The following is a 15,847-nucleotide window of genomic DNA, read 5'->3' as shown; positions in this document are numbered from 1 at the left end:
CATAATAATAATATATGGTACAATTTGGTAGCCTAGGTTAGTAGGTATCATCCTGGTTAGTTTACTTCCGACCTGATAGCCACTAACCAACAACCTAAGACTATCGGAGTAGATGTAAGTAAACCAGGATGGTATCCAGGCTAAGAATTTTGGGCTATCACAGGATACCTATATGCCATTTTTTTTCACTAACCCACTTCATTGATTTCCAGCAAAAATCCAACAACCAAACAATTCAATTGTTGCGGCCTAAGAAGACAATATGTGAAGCAGCACTTTTAGCATTGCTTGAAAAGAGACACTGTACTGGCAAATCTAATAATTCTAATCAGATTTCCTGTCTTTATGTGTTCCAATAAAAAAGCAATAAACTGAATAGTGATCATATTAGATATCAATGTCAGTGATGGTACTCGTAAAACAAGACGACCGCAAACTGTAATAAATATTTCTTGGTTTGACAAGCTCTGAAGATTGTACTTATCAGCACTAGCATTATAATACACAATTAAGATACATGTAGTAAGGAAGGGTGTTCTAAGAATACTATTTATTGTAAAGTATGGTGAATGAATAATCTTTCTAAATCATTGATTTCAAAGTGTAAAGCATTATGTATTGCCACATATCGATGATACATGTAGTATGAATGACATACAATGTACATTTTTGTGGCAGTTGTATGATATAATACAAAAGATACTATATTTTCATTCATGAGTTTTGTTTATAAATTTACAGTCACACCCCAATGTAAACCAATTCACAGTGTGTAGTGTCTTATGAGCTTAAAAAAAAACCTGGCCCTACCCAAAGTCAGAGTTGTTTTATCTTGCATGAAATATTTCTGAGAAATACGAGTGTACATGCAGACACCTGGTACCAACCTACAAACTTTCCACTCTGGTAGTGATTGATTCTAATTGATCCCTCTTAATTCTATCAGACTCTGGGGAGGTGCGTCAGTCCCCAGTAATTCAGTTAAGTGCCTTCTAATGATGTACAGTCTGTTTGGATCAGCTGCGATGGTTTGTTGTGTAGACAGAACAGATGGGCATCACTGACTTCCAGCAAGTCTGTCTGTGTCTTTCAAACACTGAGAAATACATGTATTTTTGTATACACAAGCACTTGGCTCAAGACCGCTGCTTATCTATCAATTCAGTTGCAGTCACTCACACTCGCTCAAAAACCCAGTTGATCAATTAATCAATCTATCTATCTATCTATTGATTGACAACATTTTCCTGAAGTGGGGGCTTTAAAAATAATGAAATATGAAAGTGCAAGTCTCAAGGATCTGTGAAACAGCTCTAGTCCCTCCTATCCTAAGAAATCCTTTTCTTCCCCATGACCGTAGAATGCTACGTCACCTTCAACGTGTTGTTGAGTTACTCTGACACCATGGAATCAAAACCACCTAAGAAGATTCGTTTATTTCTGGAAAGACGTCATCAAAGGTAGGCGCAGGTTCAACCAAGCAGCTCTAACGGATGCTAATCGTAATGTTATCCGATTTCTCTGACGTACCTTGGGTGTTCCAAAAACTTGGGCTTGATTTTTCAGCTTTAGCGGCGGGGCTAAAAAATAAATCTCACAACTACAATGTTCCCCAAAAGGACCTTTTACGCACGATGGTCCTAAAACCAGCAAAAATCCTAGCAGCTTCATCTGACTGAGTGCGGATTATAGGAAAAGTGCTGAGGTGGCCTTCTTTGGTCTCAGCAGGTATTTTTAGCGAGGTTTGCTCTTAGCTAAATATCATGCAGTCACGAAAACAGAACAATCTTCAGATCCAACCTTCAAAAAGGAATTAGATATATAGGTAGACCAATTATTGTCTGTAGAAGTAGAAGGTGCAATACTCTTACAATGTACCATACCAGTAATATTGTAAGAAAGCCTATTTATTAATTTTCTAAAGCATCACATTTTAAGTTTTGCTGTTGAACGGGACACAAATATCATATAATTCACCTAGACAAATGCTTTGAACTCTGCACGGACATATCAAATATCAAAGTACTGTTATACTGTTCCAGTTAATTGTGACAATTTTTCATTGAGACATTGTGGTTATTCACATACTGTAAAATGACCGAAAAGGGCATCATAACTGGAAGATTAATTGTACACAGGTATGTTCTTTGTTCGCCCGTTACACTAAAGTACCATGGAAAATATATTAGCAGTGATTTTATGTCAACAGTTCTCGCAATTTATTCATTTTGCATTGCATTGCTGAATAATATTGTTTCACCTGCAAACTTAAAATGTCACAAATGCATCCTTTCAAGTTTCATTTCCTAACACAAGTGTTCGTGATCTTGAATGAATTGACAACTAATACATCAATTGAGAAAAGAGGAATATTGAACTAAATTATGCCTACCACTGGCACAGGTCTTTGAGACAGTGGTCTTCAAAAAAATGACACTATGTTGTTGTACAGTATGCTCTCATTGCTGCTACATCACGGTATTCATACATGTATCTGCTGCCTACATTTCAACCTGTTCTAACCCATACACATACATGTACTCGTGTTTTAAAACATCATCTGAAAATGCAGCTCTGACAAGTAAGGCCCATGGTGACAGTACGAACACTTCATATTGCACCAAGAAATTCCCCAGAAGGGACCCTTTTGCATGCAAAATGCCTCGAGGTCCCGTATAAGTAACCTGTGAAAATCATGTCTTACATTACCATGTTCAATACCATCTAGTACACAATAGAAACAAACTGTTTACAGAAGAAAAATAACTGTGGGAATACAGTGATATAGAAACAGGTTCTTTACATACATTTCCTGCAATGCCTGTGCCATCTTGCCCCTGTGTTTGCTCGAGAACAATGTGGGAATGAACTTGACTGGCTGAGACGACAACCTTCAAAGTCATATACTGGGGCTGCAAGCTCCGCTGGGCTTCATGCTACCTTCAAGCCACAGCAGACTGTTCCACTGGGGAACTTGGGAGAGGGGTGGACTTAACAATTTTACATAACTGTAAAATAAGTTTGGGATTTAGGGACATGGAAAGGTGATAGAGACAGGTGATGAAGAATTGATGTTAGAAAAAGGGGATATGAATAATGAATCTAAAGACAAATTCAGTGTAATATCAGGGCTTGAAAACTGGAAATATAAATGCAAGTTTCTCAAATCTTTATGAATATGAGATCAACATTTACTGCAACTGTAACAGTTCAGCATATTTGTAGGACAATTTCATATTCTGAGTGTTTCAAAGAGCATGGAAATTAGCTATATGATCATCCCCTTCATATCATGTGCCTAGCCTAATAAGATGCTGGAAAACAGGTCCTGGATGCGTGCAGAGTCAGAGAAAATTGCTGAAGATTTCTTGGGAATAGAAAATGGCGGGGTAGATGACAAAAGCAGCTTTTTGTTGTGTCAATAAAGCTTCTATAATTCAAAACTTCCATTATTTTCCTTATCCATTCTACCATCTTTCAAAAATTTAATTATGAAGATGAAATCCTTTTTTTATCCTTGCCAACCTTAAACCTTGCATGAAATATCTCCTATATGCTTTATCATGTACCACATGTACACCGGATGCAGATATCTATCAAGGTGGCCATCCTGCTATCTTTGGAATGCAGCTGGCAGACTTACGGCCATGATGACAGGGTAGGTAAGCAGAGGTGATGCAAAGACATGTAGGGAAGTGATACATCACTTAGCTGGGTCTCTCGGGTATATATACACATTTAGGGGAGGGGCATGAAATACAAGGGCTGTTTCAAAAACTGGAAATGTGAAGACTGCACAACTGTAAATGTAGGAAAGATATATATAGCGTCGTCTCTTGGGTACAAACATTATTGGCAGTGCATAAAATTCTAGAGTTTTTCTTGAAACTAGAAAGTATACCTAAGGGGAGAGATGTTAAAATATTCAAGGCAGGTACATGTAAGAAAGAGATATATCACTTAGCTTGGTCTCTTGGGCACAAAATTCTAGGGCTATTCCAGAAAGGAGAAAGTAAGGTTACCGTAAAAGGAAGCTACTGGCCCAAGGCGACCACCCAAAGGACCGAAGAAAAGCGGTCACCTTGGACAGGTTTCCATCAACTCCAAGTCAAGATGTTTTAATGTCAAATGCTGTAAGCATCTTCAGTTCAGGCTAAGGGTAGTTTACACCAAGGAGGTTAGAAAGGGGATTTTCAAACCTCCTTGGATGCACGAATGTAGGTACCTGTGAAAGACATACACATGTTTATCACCTAGCTGAGTCTCTAGGGTACAGTGTCACATTAGGGAAGGGCAAGGACATGAAATTCTTGGAAAGTGAAAGTGTAGCTAGGGGGAGGGATGCACAAATGTAGGTAACATGGTGAGAAGAGATACATGTATATAGCCTAGCTAAGTTTCTTGGGTACACACATTATGGAAGATGGGTGTGAAATGCTAGGGTTGTTGTGAAATGTGGGGTAGGCTATCACATTAAACCATGATGACAAACAGTAACACCTAACACCTGGCTGGGTCATCAGTGGTCTAGGGCTTCATGAAAATTTGGTGGGAGGGGACCTACCGGTATATCACAAAACATACGGGTAGAAAATGAAGTCTGCCATCTATTGGGTAGGCTTGCACATATCTCATGCTGACAGTGACGTATTAAGTAAGCAAAAGAGATGTTTATGAACAATTGAAAGATCCCCTTAAAGTAAAGTGAAAGTTTCTGAAACAGCCCTCTTCAAGTGAAAGTTTCCAACCAAGGCAAGGAGAGGTGTCAATGTCAGCCCTACAAGGATGTGTGTTGGCCTGAACTCAAGGTGACTTAAGGTCAGGTCCCGGGGAGGCTCTGATTTAGAATTGCCTTGGTGTGATGTGGCAAGGTCGGCTAGACCCACATTTGTAGGTTCTCTCCTCTGCTGCTTTGGGTTTCCTCTTTCATATCAACAATAGCACCTTGGCAGCCCTCCTGTGTGAGAGAGTCTATTTTTGTCTGATAGAACATTGTGATGAATGGGCCAGAATGGCTTATTTGGAAGAAAATACATCCCCGACTCAGGCTGAACTATGTATAACCATAACAAGAATCATTTTAAAATGGACTATAAATGGTAAATTCAAAATCATATCCAGTTGCTTGAGTAACTGCTTTTTGGCATAAATGGTTTGGTGTTTTAGAATTTTAAACAATTTCCCAAAATATAGAATTATGTGTATAAGAAATACAAATAACTGGCATCTACTGTATGAAGCTGCATAGAACTAATTGTAAGTATTGCATTTAAGAATGTTGCACATATCATCAGAAGACCTCATAAGACTACATCTTTTGCATGACAATAGCATTTGTTTGAAGACAGACATACAAGTGTTTGTCAGCTCTTTTTGACAGGAGGCACTGCCAACTTGTCTTGGCAAAGGTCACGGCTACTCCATAATTGCAAGTTCTAACCAGGGCTGGTCTCCGTTCCCCCTATTAGCAACACACTCCTTGGGGGGACATCTTGCCAGCCCTCCTGTCAGATAGTCTATTTTCTCCTGACAGCAGATTCATTTCAGTTGACATTCAATTCTGATTGGTTGAAGATGAAGTTCCAGTTGATATTTTCTACTGTCTTCTGCAGTAGTTCATTTTGTATTCAGGTTTATGAGCAAGACCCCCATACTCTTTTCACACATTCAGTTGTTATGTTGATTTTGCTAAGTGTTTCTTGATTGATCAATTACCCGAAGACATCACATTTTGTGAAAAAAATAGTCATGTCTGTATTAACCAACTTTGAACCATGCAGTCCAGAGAATTGTAGCTAAGAGTCCCTGGAAATAATTGTTTACCATGATTGCAGTTTATTCCCTAGAGTATTTTGGAGATGAAAGCAATCATCACAGATACTGCAGTCAGCACTATCATTTCCTTACCATTATCTCTCATTACCTTTATTACTATCATAAAGGTAACAAACAACCCCACAATTAGCACTGACATCAAGGTGAGCTATAAAACTGTCTGTGATAAGATTACATAACTGTTACATCACGAATAGACCAATTATCTATCTAATACCGTTTTCTCTGTTATTATACATATTGCTATATCACATCTTGTTGCTTTAAAATCTACAGTATCACTTTGAGTCAAAGGGGGCTTGTATTAGTGCAATAGGAATTTTCTAGTAGTCTAATTACTAGTACATTGTACAATGAAAAGTTCCTACATTCAGCCACCCAACAATTGCATTTTATGTTAAATTAGAGTGGTCTAATTATGACTTACGTGAAGTTAGAATGGCTGATTGCACCATACAGAAAACTGTACTGAAAGGATCATTTCAAACATAACTTTACTTACTTTTTCCTGGGGTCCACCATGCACTACCCTTCAACCACACAGCCCACTTTCAGCCTAAGTGCCGTAACAATTGATTAGGAGGCCATCTGTCCATGTGACACTAAATGCAAAATGTCAGACCAGATGGCTCTTAAACTTCAGTCTGGCCTGGATTCTGGAACAACCTTTCAAACACCCACAAGATGTTATACAATAAAGTATATTTATAGTAATTGTACCATATTCAGAGACAAGTCCTTTGTGCTAGCATTTCACATGTGCTGTTACGCTTGCTCCAAGCAGATGGAGGTATAAGGTATAAAAGAAATAATCTGGGCAATGGTTTCTGAATAGTTTTTAGTATGATCCATACTTCCTAAAATCTGAGTGGTGCAGGTAAAGTTTGTTTGGTGCAGGTAATTTTCAATGTCACATGAATGTGCACCAGTGCAGGCCAGTATGCAGAAAAAAAGGATTTGGAGCCCTGAGTACAGTGTACTAAAAAGCTGAGGCCATGAAAACTTGTCATATCACAGTTAACGAGCTCTAACAAGAACCTGATGAAAAACTGACCCACCCTCCCACACTGACCTCAAGGTCAATTGTTCAGTAACCTTTGCACGACCTTTAAATCACAGCTCTTAGAATTAGTCAATTTTGACCTTACCTGAATCAAAAATGTAATGATGTTTCAAGCGAAAACTTCTTGTTGGAAATAGTCCGAGGTACAGTTGTGCTACACAGGATGAAGTTGAAACTTGAGAACCATAAAATGCAGGCGAAAGTTGACCGGAAGGCTAACTGGAAACACAATGGTCGAACTGCACACTTCTATGGCATATGGCCTTTCTAAAGTGGTCCCCTTTTTTTGTTCAATTTGAGAGGTTTAGATTAATTTGTTCCAGTTATTGTGGCAGTGCCATCTGTGACCCCTCCATGTTTTTGTTATGGTAATCATTTTTGGAGCTGGTGCATGCCGGCCACACTCACATTGTCTGTACAACCTGTTTCACCACTTCTGGTGCACTTGTGATGATCACAGACCTTCCTACTATTTTGTCCAATTTTCCTTTCATCCACAAAATACAGACAACAATCAAATGCTGGTCTGTTTTGTTGGCCACTAGATAAGTCAAACCTGTACAAGTGACCACATGGCCGTTGATGCACAGTCAAACCTGTACTAGTGACCACCTCCACAAAAGGACCACGACAGGGCAATATGGCCACTTTTTGGTGGTCCCTTACTGAATTTTCCAATGACACAAGCATTAGGAATCCTGTCTATATAGTGACCACCTGTCTACATGGCTCGATATTTTGGTTCCCTGGCCTGAGTGGCCTTTTTGGGCAGTCTTGACTGTACATCACTAATTATGGCATAATGCTATATTGCAAAAGAATTAATAGTATGTAAATGTAGACTTCAACATATTTCTATTTATGACAAAAAGTTTCTGACCCCTAAGATCAGGTTCTACATAATACCGTGACATCAAAAATGCATGTATCTTGCTGTAAGTTGCCTGTGAAGATGAGGTAAAACAACATACATGTATTATAGGAAGTAATGTATCATCCTCCCATATTTATTTTAACTTTTCACCTTTCCATACTGCAGAAACTAAAGCTCACAAAAGCTTTTCTGGAAACCAAGGTTAAAAAGAGAAACCCAACTGGTAAATCCTCGTCCAAATGCCATCATCAAACTTTCATGTCCTGATTGCTTCTTTCGGGGAAATTTTCCCTCCAAAGCATTTGGGGGGATCAGATGTCAAGAAAGCACTAAAATACAGGAAAACTGACCATGAATATTTCATAAGGAACTCTGGCCGCAATTGTGGCGGGGCCAAAAGATTGACAGGAAAATGAAACTGAGGGTTACATAATCTTAGGAGTCATAAATATGTTATAGAAATGGCATGCAGATGTTGCGATGAGAAATTAGGGCAAGGGTAACTTTTCTCTGAAAAAAAAAGTACTAGTATAGTGCATGTACTTCACAGGCTGAATAGCAGGTAGAATGGGCATACATAACATAAGTACCATGCATTCAAAGGCTCCCAAAGTCATTCAGGGCAGTAAAACTGGATTTTGAAAGTCAATGTTCTGGTCATTTTTTTAGAGTATTAAGTTGATTCATCCTCTTAGCATACTGGTGATATCTGTGAGGCAAAAATGTGATGTCATGATGACAAAGATGTTTTGCATTACCACCCAGAAATTGCACTAATTCGCAATCATGTTACGTTATTGCCAGTTTGAATGATAGGCAAACTGCTGTGCATATTCTAGTAATGCCTTGTTTGATTTTGGTATCTGTTAAAGTGTTTTACAACCAGTTATACCAATTGTGTACTTTGGGTGTCAGTGATACTGATTGTTGATTGTACACAGTTGATAAAACAATCTACTAAAAGATAATTACACAAACAATTTCTTAATCAATACAAACAATTGCAGGATGGAATACACATCCCCATTTCCTGACATGCGGGAGGAAAAACATTCTCAACCTCAGTCAGCAGTCGTGTTGCCTGCAGCTGTTTTGTCAACAACAGATCAAGAATTTCCGACGACCTTCTCCAAAAATACCAACCTGTAAAATCTGTTTACCTGATGTGACCTCTAGTCGTATGCGGGTACAAGGCCTCAGACACAGTGCTTGTGATTTAGTGCATGTCTGTGGTAATTAATTTGGGACTAATTATCACTAATTAAACTGCCACCTATTGTTCGAAGGTCGTTATGTGGTCTGGTAGTCATCAAAAGATTGCTGTCACGGAGTGGAGAAACATAATTCATTGTATAATTTGTTGGGAAAAGGTCTTTCACGTCACAAAAATCTTTTGGCATGTTTCAAAATGCCATAAAATGGACCTTCAAATGAAAGTAGCGCCAGGCTTGCATTCCAAGTTCAGATCCATGGCCTCTTTAGCAGGCTCTACTACTTTGGGGGCTTAAAAATATTATTTGCTTTAGATTTGTGATAGTATGACAGTACTCAGTTCTAATTGTACTCTGTGCAAAAAATAAACAAAAAAACAAGCACCTGCAAGTCCCCAATAGCCTGACTCAGGCTCTGCTAAAGAGGCTATGGTACATGTAGGTCTCTTAAATGATGTCAACTTTGGATGACTACAGGTCGGGTACCTATGTAAATGATGACGCATCAGCTCCAGAGAGCCGGCTACATTGTTGACGTATTTGAGAATCTATGATGCACTCTCCAGGAATCTTACTTCCAAGTCAAGTGCCTTGGTGTTCCTTTGTTTACTCCAAACGTTGGTGCGAGATCAGGAGAAGAAAGGGCTGAAGTATTTGCCCAGCTGTCAGTCAGTGGTTAGTGTATCATGCCCGCTACAAGACCACAAACTTCCCTCCGTCTTTGAAGGAAAACTTCTGAGGCTTTACGAGGATGCAAATCAATTTACGAAAAGTGCATCCGTCCTATGCTTTCTCAACAACCTCTCTGCAGGTTCTAAGCCCCAATTTCCGCCACCATGGTAAAAAAAAGAGGTACCCACTGAAATTATTATACAAATTTAGGAATGGTATGATTCAATATTCCATGTAAAAAAAATACCTCAATGTAATTACTAACTGTGAATATTGAATATGAAATTATGAATGGTAACATCAAATATTATCAATCCAAGCACATTATTACAGTGGTTCTGTCTAATTCTGGTAACTCTCTAGATCTACATGTACATGTATTTACAAGTTTGAAGGTGTGTATTATATATTTCTATATTGGGCTTCAATCTTGTCTTTCAATAGAAGATTGTTGCTATCACTGTCACACCTCAGGCCATTACAATTGTGTAATTAGCTGTACAACAAGGGGACATTATAGCGAGACAACAGATAATGCAGGCCTTGAGGTGGAAGAAGAGCTGCTGTAACCTTCTGGTTTGTCAGGCCCTGCCACTTACAATTCCTTACACATGAGGTCACTAACAACCGTGGCACAACCAACAGATAGAAGAAGACCTCAATTGTCTTCCCTGCGCAGAAATGTGACCTTTCTCTAAATCTGATGATATTTGGTTGTTTTGTTGACGTTGTCATGAGACGTGTTGGAGATCAAAAACTCAGAATTTAGTACTTGTATTTACCGGGTTCTGGCTGGCCGAAAAACTTGAACGTTGTCATGCTTGAGAGAGCCGGCAACATAGTAGCTGGAACTGAGCCAGGGAAAGATCAGCAGAAGTTTTTGTCCTCTCCTAACAATGTGTTGTATGGTAAAATTGTAGTTGACAGTTGGGGTGTGAAGTTTTGACAGTTGGGATTTGACAGAAATTATACCTTCAGGTAGAAATTATCTCACCTTTGGAACAAAATGCATTAGCTACTCTATGACTATATTAGACACTAATAGTCACACAAACCCACCCAGCTGGAAGAGACACAATGTCTTTCATGTGGGAACATGCACTGTATTTGGTTGTAACTATAGCATTTCACTATTGTAACAGTAAATTTCTCCCTCGAGTCCCACCCAACAAGCCCATTTACAAACTGATTATAGCAAGTATCAATTTGTACACAACATGTACAACTAGAAGCAGAAAGTTTTGTGTGTACATGTACATGTAAGCTCTTACCCTCTGCCCTGAATGTAACAATTACAAATCCACCAAAACTCTCTGTCAAAAACATCAGCCCTCCCAACATAAACCTAAGGAGCAAGACAGTTACCAGGACCTATACACTTTAACATTGGCCAGCTCCTCCTCTCCAGGGCAAGGGTCTAACTCAGGGGACTGAGTCAAACTTTTCTTGGGGCATGTTGGCCCTGGTGCCTGAGGAGCTGGCCTGTGTACGTCCTGAAAACTGTCTGGCATCCAGGCTACCGCAACCCAAGAAGACTCCATTCCCATAATATTTTAGCAGCACAATTAACAAGTAGGAACAGAAGTTTTGTAACAACTTGAAATCTACTCACCCTCTGCTATCCTGGAAGTCTCCACCCTGCAGTAACACACAGAAGACAGGAATATGTCAGCAGGACAGCCACTCAAAACAAACTCCCCAACATGTCCAGCAACAGGAACAACACATGTGCCCACTGCTGGTCTGACATGAGGCATCACAATACCAGGGGAGGGGCCAGATTATGCAGACTGACAGGGAAGGACAATGGACCCCCTCAAACTTCAAAGGGGTTGATTTGCAATGGAGAAGTGCTGCACTTTCATCTAGTGATCCCCCTGTTACAGAATGGTAGCATCTCAATTTCTGTCATAAAGGGCAGTTTTGGACTTGACCATTGAACATTTGGGTAGGACATAGAGATTTTTTTTCATAGAGTTTCTCAAACTTTCTGCAAAAACATGGCCTAGTATTGTGCAAGGATCTGTATAATGTCCTTGGTATTGTGTGTGTGCTAAGCTGTGATCAAATTGTGACCATGAAAGTCTGTTTCCAAATATAAATTTTTGTGATGAATTTTGAGTCTTGCAGCTGCTTGCTGGTCTAAAGAGGGACACACTTCTTATTTCTAGTTCTATCACTTTCACTTTCAAATGCCAACTACGGATATCAACTTATATAGGGTCCTTCAACATTATGAAGTTACTCCTTGACATAACTCAATATATCTACTCAAGGACGTTCAACACATGTGTGGAACGTCCTTGATCTACTACATTCATGTCTTCTTGCAATATTCAAGGAGGTTCACAAATCATTATATTTGTAGCATATGGGTCATGTACAGGACATCCAAATCTTTAAGCATCAAAATCCACAGGAAACGTACCAAAAATCTAAATATTTCAATATTCCGTGAATTTACGAGATTTTAAAGTTAAACCTCCTTGAATATTCCTTGTCACAGCCATGTCATGTCCCAAGTGGGCCAGGTACCCACAAACGAGGTGTGAAAATGTCATTTCACACCTGGGTGCAAATGGGCACCCCTCCTGGGAAATGGTATTACCCAGACACAAGTGTGTATTGGCCAGCAGCCATTCACTCAATGGGAAACATGTGCAAAGATCAGGGATATATGATGAGGCTGTATTCAGTTCAGTACATATAAACTACATCATAAAAGTAGGTATAGCACAGTCTGAAAGTATGCTTGTTTATAGATTAACATACATTGTCAGCATTGTCACAGAAAAAAAACAACATACTGGTAGGCATCATCCATGTATTCTTTATCTAAACCAGGCAGTTTTTCTCAAAGCTTTTCATACTGAAGATTCCAAATCTTGATAAATACCAGCTGACTGACATAAAAGACTTAAGCAGCCCTATAACTAAAAGTACAACATGTATAAGAGATCAAAGGTTCCACTAAAGGCTCTAAAAGACCTCCTGTTGTCTGTAGAAGACAGCTGCTGTAGCTTTGAAAAATATCTGTTCCTCAAAATGGACTCTTTCTATTCATTATGTGGAGGTATTTTACCCTGGTTGAAAATCAAATTGACAGTTTTCCAAATAAAGTATGGACAACAGCACTTTGATGTTCTATAAATGGTCATTTGAGAATCAAGCAGGTGGCAAACTTATTTATCACAACCTGTCTTTGATGAAATCCCTTGCTTTGAAGTCTATACCTTCCGAAGTATAATTTTTTGTTGTTCTTGAAAGCCTCTTACTTCCAAAACAGGGTTAAAAGTTCTGTTTTTTCCAAAACAGGTTATGAAATTGAAAAGACAAAGTACACCAAAGACTAGCATCTGAGTTTCATTCAGTTCAGCTCATCCAAGCTAGACCAGTATAAGTATAACATTACATTGTTTAATACTTCCACTAACAACATCATACAGCAATGAACATTCACTGAAGGCACTGGCGTCAACAGGAAGAACACTATCTTTCCGGTGAAGCAAAAGTAATACATTGATTATTTGATTAAAGGCTATGGGAGATGAAAGGACTTGATCACAGTTACATAGCCTTGTGTAGACACAGCTTGGATAGCTTGGTAGAAAAGTCTTCTGTAGTTTATAGACAACCTAGGGGTCACCCCTACTATTCTTGATGAGTGTGCTGGGTTCTTTAATTTGTAGAGCTTAACCTTCTCTCCGCTGACTAACCAGTAGCCAATACCAGGTCCTTGCCAATGGTAACAAACTGCTACCTTAGCAGGATGAAGGTTAATTATTTATCTAACAGAAAAGGGCATACCGACCCTGACAGAGAGGAGATCCTGTTTGTCCATCACTACTTCAGCTAACCCCTGATCTGATCCAGCTCTCATCAAAACAAACCCCCTCAGTTATGACCTACTTTCCCCAGAGCCTTGTGATGCCTGACACTCAGCAGTGGTACATACAGCACATACCACTGCCAGCTGATCCAGTCATCCAAATGTTGATATGTTAACAGTTCTTAGCCGCCTGCGTAGATATTCTGGTGGCCTGCGGTCAAGTTCTAGTTTTTCAGTCTGAATTTTCTTCTGTTTTCTCATTGTTTGTATTATTGACATATTGGTGATGTGCAGATAGAGCCAGGCCACAGAAAAACCAAAAATGACTAACACGCAGCTAGTGACATTAAAACACATACCACTGCCAGCTGACGTCAAGCCAAATGTCGATACAGTTGTTTCGCATCATGTGCGGTCCTTGTCTGATTTTGTGGCGAGTTTCTATATCTTTTAATTGTGCTGTTTTCTGATTGTTAGCGTGGGTTCAGGTGTAAAGCCAAATGTCTTCATTCATTAAAAAAATGTTGATATGTTATCAGTTCTTTCTTTGGAACTACTTTCAAAAGCTAACTTAACAGTTCATGGCATACCATAGTAAAGGAAGGTATGTCACTTCAAATCACTGACACAAGGCAGTGGCACATACAACACATACCACACTGCTAGGTGACGTCACTCAAAATGTCGAAACCTTTCTTTAGCATTATACAAGTATCAACAATTCAGGTCAACAGAATAACTGACAAACAACAGTTGCACATACAACACCATCTACGCCATCGTAGCCAGATGACCTCATTCAAACTTTCATTCCTTGGATTCATTCAATGACAAATATCATACCCAAGCTAAGAAAAGTACATTGATGCATTGTTACCATTTTTTCTATCATCTAATATTTTTCATTGCTTTCTGAACAAAATAGACATTCATATGAATTAGACTACTGTCCAAAAATTCAGAACTGTACAGACAGGAATACTCAGAAAGTAGCCAAGGAAAACTCCTCTCAAGAGCAAACCAGGCATGATCATCCATATAGCTGACAAGTTTGGTTGGCTCTGCCTCAACTTCTAAAAGAGGGTCTGCATGCCCTTTTTCGTTAACCGTTATGGGCTATTTTAATTTACCGTTAATCGTTGCCGGCCCGCTCTAATTCAACGTTAAGCGTTATCAGTATATTCCTCGTGAAGCGTTATGGGTCGTTTTAATTCAACGTAAAACGTTATTTGTCATCCTGAATTCAGCGTTAAGCGTTAATGAATAATTCTTCGTTACGCCTAATTTTGCCTATCAAAGTGCAGGAAAATGCGTCATTGAAGGTTTAAAAATACAAAATTTCCCCGGGGAGAATGCCCCCGGACCCCCCTACATTGCTCGCGCCTTTGGCGCTCGACTCGCGCTTCTGCGCTCGGTCCCTTCGGCTCTAGCCAGAACTAGTTTACCCTTCAATTTCCGGAGGTTTGCGGAGAGTTACAGAATTTTTTAACGAATCCGTCAACCTTGACAGGCAAATAACAAAATCTTGAGTAAAATATGAAAACATCAGAAGGACCGTCAAACACTCTCAACACCATGATTTGCCTCTCAAAATGCGGGAAATTGCGTTTTTGAAGGCTTAAAAATCCTAAATTTCCCGGGGGAGCATTCCCCGAACCCCCTAGATTACGAGCGCCTTCGGCGCTCCCCTCTCAAAATCCATCGGTAAAACTGGGCAGACTGAAAAAATAGCAAGCTGGCCGAAGTCGACTCGGACACCCCGGTCGTTTGTGGACGCACTCGGGGACCAGGGCAGGTGGGAAACACAGTGCTTCATTACATGTAAGGTATACGTAATTTTGTCAGTGATCACCTTTTCTCACAAAGCGAGATGCCCTATCCAGTGCAGCTCGAAAAAAAAAGCCTGTCAATTTACCGTTAAGCGTTGCCGACCGTCCTGAATTTACCGTTAAGCGTTATCAGTCCTGCTGAATTTACCGTTAACCGTTGCCAGGACCCCCCCATGCAGACCCTCTAACAGGTAATCAATCTCCTAGTAGGGTCGTGAATTGTATTAGATCAATACGTCATATTGTATATTAGATCAATATATACTGCCACTCAGATCTTTGGGTGTCAGCATACTGCAGGCAAACTGGATACTGCTTGGAAAGTTTGAAACTGTATTTCAGCCACCCAAATATCTGCTTGGAGATGAGTATTAGATTACATGTGAGATAGCGGCCTTGGGAGCTTCGCGGTGCCCTCCTCTTGTTGTTGAGAGGCGACTACTAGTAGACAGACGTCGCTAATTTTGCTTTGGGATTGAAAAAACGGCTCCCTCCTAGACTTCAGACTATATATAAAGAGTTTGACATCACAAA

The 15,847-nt window shown here is 39.6% G+C and overlaps 1 protein-coding gene across 1 annotated transcript in view; it reads right to left on the bottom strand.

Annotated features, from left to right (window-relative positions):
• LOC109482164 (ankyrin repeat and fibronectin type-III domain-containing protein 1-like) overlaps positions 1–15,847 on the bottom strand; it is an 87,574-nt gene that overhangs the window by 67,097 nt on the left and 4,630 nt on the right. Inside the window, exon 3 of the mRNA XM_019784867.1 lies at positions 11,268–11,293. Coding sequence (XP_019640426.1) covers positions 11,268–11,293 — 26 coding nt within the window. The remainder of the gene's footprint in view (positions 1–11,267; positions 11,294–15,847) is intronic.

Source organism: Branchiostoma belcheri, unplaced genomic scaffold (genome assembly GCF_001625305.1).
Source record: "Branchiostoma belcheri isolate BF01 breed outbred unplaced genomic scaffold, Haploidv18h27 scaffold11, whole genome shotgun sequence".
NCBI lineage: Eukaryota > Metazoa > Chordata > Leptocardii > Amphioxiformes > Branchiostomatidae > Branchiostoma > Branchiostoma belcheri.
Note: the sequence above shows the minus strand (reverse complement) of the source record. Positions and strands in the feature narration are given on the sequence as shown.